Genomic DNA, 9,808 nt, shown 5'->3' on the forward strand with positions numbered 1-9,808 from the left:
AATTTCATGTATATAGATTGGGAAATTCTAGTCAAACGCTGAGGGAGAAAGGTTTTTGGAAACTGTTCAAGGTGGCTTTCTTCACCAATTAGTCAAGGAACGTACTAAAAACCATGCTATTTTAGATTTATTGTTAACCTCAAATATAGAAATGATCGAGAGGGTGGAAATTGGGGAACATCTGGGTACAAGTGATCATTGCTGTATTAGGTTTGATGTTTTTCTGCATATGGAGATAAGGAATAATATCATTTTGGTTACAATTTTCAAAAAAGCAAATTTAGAAGGGATGCAACAACAATTATCTGTTGTGAATTGGGCAGCTGAGTTATTTGGTGAAACTGATCAGATGTGGAAAATTTTTAAATATTCAAGATAAACATATTCAGGGTAGCTGCAGGTAAAAAACCTTTTTTCTTTGGTTTGTACTAACAAAGATTTAAGCAGTATTCGACATCTTGAACAGTTAATGAATGAAAACGAGATCAAACAAGATGACTGCATTAATTCTGAGCAGGACAAGAAAAAATTGGTAAGTTTAAAAAACAATAAGGCTCCTGGGCCAGATAATATTTCCCCAAGGGTTTTGAAGGAGGTTAAAGATTGGATATGTAAGCCACTTACTACTATTTTTTGTCAGTTCTTGAATAGTGGGCAGGTACCAAAGGATTGGAAGTTAGCTAATGTAACTCCTCTTTTCAAGGGAGGTGATAAAATTGTCCCAGTAATTATAGACCCATTAGTCTTACATCAGTTGTGGGAAAAGTTTTGGAAAGTCTATTAAAAGATGCTTTGCAACGTCATTTAACAAAATTTAGAATTTTATTGGATAGTCAACATTGTTTCACTAAGGGAAAATTTTGCCTTAAGAATCTTTTAACATTCTTTGAAAAGGTTACTGCTTATGTAGACGAGGGTAATGGTGTAGATTTGGTGTATCTGGATTTTCAGAAAGCATTTTACAAGATGCCACATAAATGGCTTGTAAACAAAATTATCTCTATAGATGTGGGGGATAAGTTAGCAAATTGGATAGAAGAGTGGGTGGATTGAAGAAAGGAGAAGGTTGTTACAAATGGAGTTCAGTCAAACTGGATTAATTTCACAAGTGGGGTACCTCAGGGCTCAGTCTTAGGACCTTTGCTCTTTTTTATTTACATCAAAGACACAGATGAAGGAATAGTCAATAAATTACTTAAATTTGCAGATGATATTAAGGTCTTGGGTGTTGCTAACTGTGAAGAGGATGCTGCTATTTACAAAAAGGATTTAGATCATTATTGAGTTGGGGAAGTAAATGTCAGATGGGTTTTAATTATAATAAATGAAAGATAATGCATGTGGGTTATCATAATTTGAATTATAAGTATAATTTGGATGGGAATAACCTTAATAGTGTTATGAAGGAAAGGGATCTTTGTGTAATAGTTGATCAGTCTCTAAAGCCATCCAAGCAGTGTGTTGTTGCTAGTTGTAGGGCAAGTAGGATTTTAGGTTGTATCTACAGAAATATTGAATATCAGTCTAAATAGGTTATAATTTCATTGTACAGGCCACTGGTTAGGCCTCATTTGGAATATTGTGTTCAGTCTTGGGCTCCTTATCTGTGGAAAGACATTGAGTCATTGGAAAAGATTCTGAGAAAGGTTACTAGAATAATGCCTGGGATGGAGGGGCTGACATATAAGGAGAGGCTGAAATCTCTCAAATTGTTTTCTCTTGAAAGAAAGAAAGAAGAGTTTGGGAGTATCTGATTGAGGTGTTTAAGATTGTAAAGGGTATTGATAGTGTTGATGCATCATCTTTTTTCATATTTAACAATGAGAATAGTAGGACTAGGGGACAGATATAAATTTTGATAAGGTAGGAGTCATCTTCAACTAAGACAGTTTCATTTTTCTAACAGGGTGGTTGGCCTTTGGAATGGGTTGCTTCAGATTTTGTAGAGGCGGTAAATTTAATTGAGTTTCAGAAAAAGCTTTATAAGTATATGAATGATAAGGGCTGGATTTAAGATTGTTTTTAATAATTTTAGTTTAGAAGATGTGGTTTTCTTAGTACTTTCTTGATCTGTTGAATGTAACTGCTGTCCTTTATTATTTGAATTACATATACATAAGGAGTGTACATTCAGAAGGGTTTTGGAAGCATATAAGATTACCTTAGATTCTGTCTGTAATTCATATTTAGATATATGATGTTGTACATAGTATCTCATTCATCACATTTAAATAAGCTTGGTTATGTAGCCTTCAGTTATATTAATTCATGTTTAAAATAGCTATTTACTATGTCTCCACAGAAAGACGTACTGTTTTTATGTTGTTCCTTCTTTCTTTCTTCCAAACATTTTTAAGTCAACTGCCATTCCTTCATTTCTTGGCAGATTGACTTGAAACACGGTAGGGTTATGTCTTGGTCCAATACATCCAATCACCTTTTTCATTTTAATGATTTTATGGGGTGAAAGGCCAAACAACCCAGAAATGTATATTTTGAGTTCCTGTGTGGTCATATTTGCAGCAATCGAGGTGAAAATTGGCAAAATTACAAATTTACACATTTTGAGTCTTTTTAGGGGATCAGAGCTCACAAAAGTGGCATAATTTTAGGGTTTGTGGTCAATTACTTAGCTGTATTTTAACCAGTTTACATGGGATGTGGTACAAAGATACTTTTCTACATTGACAAACAAAAATGTTGGGTTTACCAATTTTTAGTAATTATAGGAGAGTCAAGATGCCACAAAAAACATAATTTTAGGTTTTTTAAAAATTACTCTGTTGTATTTTGGCCAATTTACATGAGATTTGGAACAAAGATACTTTTTTACAAGTCTCAAACACAGATGTAGACAATTTTTGTCTTTTGTTTAATTTTTGAGCAAGAAAATCACAATTTGGGGCTTTCATGAACTATTCATGTATATGTCCTAACTTGCATGGGATATCTTATTGCAGGTCCCAAACAGTGATATAGACAGTTTTTGGTTTTTCTGGTGTGAAAATTGGCCGTGTTGAGATTGTTTGGTGGAGACATATTGCATTTGCTCATGAATGTTAGCCCCTTTAATTTAAATATGACTTTTGTTACGTATTGAAGTAAATGAGATGTAATAGTCCTACATGTGAGGATGATCATATTTTGGATATAAAAAAAAGTTTTTTCACCAGCAGTTTTCTATAGTTTTTGAAAAACATAATTAGTAAAGATTTTAATATTTTATAAACTAAATGTACAGTTATAAAATGAAAGTGTTAATTAGAGATTTTAATTTAATTTTAGGTAAATATTTCTTTAATACATAGAAACAATTAAGAAACATTTTACCTGAGCTAATGATAAGAAAGTTAATTTAAAATACTTTTTTTGGAAAATTAATTTTTGTTTTTAACTGTCTAACAGTTGTATTATTAATTTTATTTTTTAGCAACTTGTAAAGTCATTTGAAGTGTGCGATCTACCTGTAAGAGCAGCAAAGTTTGTGCCAAGGAAAAACTGGATCATAACTGGCTCAGTAAGTTTTCTTATGATGCAATGAACTCGTATCATGTAATTTTCTTTAAAGTATATTTTGACAGTTGTAAGGTAATTGGTGAACTACAGAAGTTGGTTTGACCACAGTTTTTATAATATGTATTTACTCAGGTTTTTACAGTGATTTCCTTTATAATATGTATAATTATTTTAAAACTATTAATATAAATACTTCAGTTGACTTTACTGAATCACTAAGATTTTTATATATTTTTTATGGTACTATGTACGTCTTTCACTTTGAGCAAGAATCATGTACATTGTTAATCATTGAGCTGTATTGTATTCAAGATCCTACCTGTTAAGTTTGAAATGTTTATGTCAGGTGATTTTGCTAGCAAATTGTTCATATGAAATTCTAGACTATATAGTCTTATAACACTAATGAAACAGATCTTGACTGCTGAACATAATATTTAATTTGTGTTGTTCTGGGTTAATAGAACCTAAAAAGTTAAGGTACAACAAGATTTAAACTTTCACTCATTTTCTATTAAATGAGAGCTAGTATAGAGGGAAAAACTTCACGCCTACATGATATTGATCTTTATCCTGTTGCAATGGGCTCATGTATTTTACATGACCTTGTAACCACCAGGAAGGTATACACACTATAACTCTGAAAGTTCTTAATGTATATTCACAAAATTTGGCAAACTTTCAGTAAACATTACAGTTCTTTTGTTTTAAAAAATCAATTTTTTTTTAATTAAGTAATTTTACTAAAAATTTGTTTGTAAATATATATATATATATAGTTAGTGTTGACTGCTCGATTGATGAACTAGACAATGCCCTGTACAGAAAACAATATAATATTAAATGTGAGAGAGAACTATTGACAATTTGTGAAAGATTGGGTGTGACTTGTGAGTGTGGCAAGTGGGTCTAATTTTGTAGTCTTTGGCTCTGTATACAAATAAGATTGAAAACTATAACTTATGATTTGCCTGAGTAATTTTTATACTATAATGAGTAACCTACATTAAACTGTACTTTTTTTGGAGGGGAGGTAAATAAATTAGAGAAGAGGGAAGACCTAGAGAGCAAATGTCACAATTGTCATACTAGGGAAGTTTGAGGATTGTTTTAAATATTTCCTAATAAAATTAAGAACTTAAAACTTATATTAAATTTTGATTTGTTAACTATGTTTTGATGCCAGTTTTATTCTAATACATTGATATTAAAGTAGTTTAATTTAATTGTGAATGTAAGTACATTACAACATGCATACTTTGACCTACCCTTTGCAAAAGGGGTAAAAGAGGAGAAACTGTAAAATAATAAAAGTAGTTGCAAAAATTGTTAGGGGAAATATTAGCCTAACTTATTTGTTTATTTTACTTACAAACTAAATTTCACACCATTTAAAGAACAATGTGTATAATATGTACACTTAATGAGTACAAATAACAGGGAACATGCAAACTGCATGATGGTAAAAGACATATTGTTCTGTAAGTGGTGTGAAATTCAGTTTGTAGGTAAAAATACAAGAAATAAGTTTTTAATCTAAAACTTTTCAAAAAATATGTATTTACTGAAAATTTTAGCAAATTATTATAGAAAAAGAATAAACTGAATTGTATTCTCTTGTTAAATAACCGAAACATCTCAAACATGAGATATTGGGCTTGTTCGTGTCAGACTAAGTTCAATTGATATTTCCATGCCTCTAATGATAATTTCAAATTTCTGCCAATAAACACCTTTTTTTTTCTTATTTTTACACAAAATGGAAATCAGTTTATTTTTCTTCTACAAAATGAGAAATACAACTAAACTGGAGAAACTTGCTGGAACTTTTGTAGTTATGTCACAGTGATTGTTCACACACTGTAGATAAGTAGACTGTAAAACTGTATCTGAACATTTCTATAGTTATGTTTCTGTTCTGAAATGCATACAGAAAGCATATGGACTGTCATTTCATATGCTATTGCAAGCAGAGCTGTTCTAGGAACAACTGTGTGATTGTAGCACAGCTTGGAAAAAAGTACATTGTCATATATATATATATATATATATCAATGTGTTTACAGACGGATTCAATTTTGTAATGTGTAAGTTGCATTTGTGTAGCTGTTTCTTTACAAATACTCTCAGTAGAGAGTTCCTGTATTGTTCTAAGTTGTTTCATGATAACAGTAGTTTCTACCTAGAAGAGAAACATCATATACTAAACAACTGTTTCCAGTCTCAGTAGGGAGTTCCTGTATTACTTTTGGTTGTTCTATGTATGATGGTTTCTACCTAGAAGAGAAACTTCATGTACTAAACAACTGTTTCCAATATCAGTAGGGAGTTCCTGTATTACTTTTGGTTGTTCTACATGTGATGGTTTCTACCTAGAAGAGAAACTTCATGGAACAACCAAAAGTAATACAGGAACTCCCTACTGAGACTGGAAACAGTTGTTTAGTACATGAAGTTTCTCTTCTAGGTAGAAACCATCATACATAGAACAACCAAAAGTAATACAGGAACTCCCTACTGAGATTGGAAACAGTTGTTTAGTATATGAAGTTTCTCTTCTAGGTAGAAACCATCATACGTAGAACAACCAAAAGTAATACAGGAACTCCCTACTGAGATTGGAAACAGTTGTTTAGTATATGAAGTTTCTCTTCTAGGTAGAAACCATCATACGTAGAACAACCAAAAGTAATACAGGAACTCCCTACTGAGATTGGAAACAGTTGTTTAGTACATGATGTTTCTCTTCTAGGTAGAAACCATCATACGTAGAACAACCAAAAGTAATACAGGAACTCCCTACTGAGATTGGAAACAGTTGTTTAGTATACATATGATGGTTTCTACCTAGAAGAGAAACTTCATGTACTAAACAACTGTTTACTGGTTTCTTTCATTACTAAAGAAAAAGACGGAAAAATGTTTTTTTCCTTCTTACCTATTATGAATTCTCAAGTGATAGTAACTTCTAAACATTAACAGCTTTATAAACACAAATTAAATAATGAAAAACAAACATGAAATATGAAGATGATTACCCCATCTAGTTTAAGCATACCACATTTTCAAGGGTATACTGTGTGGGTGTACAGCAACAGCTTGCAAGTGTTGTTTTCTTGGTCTGATTTCTTCATACATATTAAGTTAAAAGCCCATATCATCGTTTATTAGTTTGTCTGCATTCTTGTGTATTTAAATAGCTTCTCTAATATTTCTTAGGTGAAAATTTTAGGTTCTGCAATGAATTTTGTTTCTGTGAATTTGATTATGTGGTCATTTAGGTATACATGAGCAGCGACGATGACTGATTTTTCTATTTCCAAATGGCAGCAATGATCTTTCTGTTCTTTTATTCTCATGCTCCGTAACCTTTTACTTTGACCTATTTATATTTTGTTGCATGAGAATTGGATCAAATATATTCCTTGTTTCTGGAAACTGTTGATGGGGTCTTTCCCTTTATTTAGTTTACATGAATATTGTCCAGTAGGTTTAAAGGTTGGTTTGATTTGGTTGTTCAATAATTTATTTGTTTTATTTGAGATTTCCTGGTAATAAGGTAAACTATAGAGTTTGTTTTTTCCACATTATTTCCTTGGCTTTGTTTATAAAACTCCTTTTTGATTTTGTAGAACAACCTGTTAATTAAATTGGTATCAAATCCTCTTGATGTAGCAACATTTTTTAAGTAGTTGATTTCTTGTTCGATTTATTTTTGGTTTGAGCAGGTATTGAGCATGTGCCAAATTAATGTTTTATAAACATCAATTTTTTTGGTTGTATATATGATTTGATCTTTTGTGGGGGAATAGATTGATGCTGTTTGGATTTCGATAAACTTCTGTTTCAATTGTGTCATAGAAATTTCTTGTGATTAGAACATCTAACAAGGCAATTTTGTTATCACTTTTGGCGTCATAAGTGAACTTTATGGAAGAATCAATGGAATTGAATAAGCCATTAAATTTCCTTAACCAGCGGTTGTCTTTGGGTTTTACAGTGAAAGTGTCATCTACATAGTGTGTGTGTGTGTGTGTGTGTGTGTGTATAAATATGGTTTTAGTAGTACTTGGTTGAACAATTTGTATTTGTCAGAATTTAAAATATAATTCTTCACCAATTGTTAGAATTTAAAGGCTTTTAGTTATATTTCTTAATAGTATAAATATGTACTATGCTGTTGTTGGGCTCAGGATTCTTAGGTGTCTGTGAGTTGTTAACGATAAATTCAACGATGAATAAACAGCACGCACTTCAATTGTTTTGAAAATAATGTATATATTCAGAACAAGTTAACATATGTACAATAAATTCTTCAACACTATAGATATTATGGACATATAAATACTATATACGTAGTTCTCTCCTTGTCAAATATCCACTTAGGCCTACTCAATTACTTTAGAATTTCAGTTCACAAGTCCAACTATCTTCTCTGTTTCTATTGCATTAGTATTCTCTGTAATTCACTTACAATTGTGGCACGAGTTACCATAATCATTTGATCTTCTTTCTTTTGAAGATCCTCTGTTCCTTTTGTCAAAGTGTACTCAGGCTGATTCAAATACTTTAGGACCACGCTTTGATGGAATAAAATTAATTTTCTTATTTGCTTTTCTACTGTTAGTTTCACTCTAATATATCAAATATTAGGTCTATGTCAATTGTTAGGTCTATCACTTCCACGGTTAACTTCACACCAACTTTATTCTCTTTTGCTATTATATGTCTGTCTGTTGCTTCCCGCTCATCTCACACTATTTATATCATTATCACTTACTCGTTTGTCCGTCTTCTTTATTCTCAACGTCAATGAATTATTAACAAAACTTCCTACATTTGTCAGTTTTTAACTCTTATTATAACAAAACTTAAAAATAATAAAATATTCACTCACAAAAATAAATTAATCAATAATATTTAAACCAAACAGTCTTTATATCATGACAGTATTCAAAGTCATCCATGAAAATGTCACAGATGAGATGTGATAGAGGTCTTCCCATGCTGAGTTCTTGATTCTGTTGATGATGTTCGTTGTTGAATTGAAAATAGGAGTTGTTAAGACATAATTTAATAGGGTAATGATTTCTTCTTTTTTTTTCTGGACGTGTGCTTGCCTCATCAAGCTTTTTTGGTAAAACATCTAGAGCATGAGTTAATGGAACTTTTGTGAACAAAATTTTTGCATCAAATGATACCATGTATTTATTTTTCAGATTGATGATTTTTATCTTTGAAACAAAATCCTTGGATTTCTTTACAGTGTACTTATGTAAGTCTTGTAGAAATGACGGTCATTGAACGTATAAATATAAGAACATAAAGATCATTGCTGCCATTTGAAAATAGAATAATCAGCCATTGCTTATCTCCTCCATGATTAATGGTGTGTGTGTGTATACTTCAACCAAAACTGTGGCCTCTGGTTAATTCAAAACATTTATGATATATTGAAAAAAGCTTAATTATGGAACAATTGATAAATGTAATAAAAAAGCCAAATGATTGTTGGATTGAAGAACTGTGACAACAGTGAGTATCTAGAATGTGTTCCAGGTCATTCTACTGGTCACTTCCAGTATAAATTTGGTGTTCTTTTATTCCAGTCTTACCTTTGACAAATGAAGAACAATCTTAGCTAACAAAGAGGACATTCTACATACCATTTTTTTTCTGTAAATAAGACAATACCTATACTCTCAAGCCTAACTGGAACGTGTACACTAAATTTTATAAAGACCCAATCAATGTAAAGTAAATGAGTACTTTAATTGAAATAATGAAAGTTTTCATCTTTGTTTGATTTTAACATAATTGCTTTTTTTTATTTTGTGGGTTGATATAAGCTATGTAATGTTAATGTACATTGTTTTTTATGTCTTTTTGATTTCATAACTGTGGATTACTTAAAACCACACAACTCTAGAATATCAAGTATATATTTTTAAGTCAACTGAAAGTGTAAACTAGGTTGTTCAATAGTTTTAGATTCTTTAATAGAAATGGTTTCTACTCTATAGACTTTTATTTAAGAACCATTATTCTTACAACTTTGAATGTTACATCTGTGGTTTCAGACAGCTTATTGAAAGAAAGTAGTCACTGAATTATCCTTTTTTTGCTATTTTCATGCTGAACAATGTGAAGGTTAGATCGTATTATATATATATATATATATATATATATATATATATAATTACTAACACGTCCGTAGGTAGGTAGGGTATTCTTCACACAGTATACACATTGTTATTGTCTACCTATTTATTAGTTTACTTTAAGTAAATAC

At 31.0% G+C, this 9,808-nt stretch overlaps 1 protein-coding gene across 1 annotated transcript in view; it reads left to right on the forward strand.

Moving 5' to 3' along the window:
- Positions 1 to 9,808, forward strand: part of LOC106478013 (coatomer subunit beta') — a 51,902-nt gene that overhangs the window by 4,455 nt on the left and 37,639 nt on the right. The window contains exon 3 of the mRNA XM_013938516.2: positions 3,431 to 3,517. Coding sequence (XP_013793970.2) covers positions 3,431 to 3,517 — 87 coding nt within the window. The remainder of the gene's footprint in view (positions 1 to 3,430; positions 3,518 to 9,808) is intronic.

The sequence above is a fragment of the Limulus polyphemus genome, unplaced genomic scaffold (assembly GCF_000517525.1).
Source record: "Limulus polyphemus unplaced genomic scaffold, Limulus_polyphemus-2.1.2 Scaffold172, whole genome shotgun sequence".
NCBI lineage: Eukaryota > Metazoa > Arthropoda > Merostomata > Xiphosura > Limulidae > Limulus > Limulus polyphemus.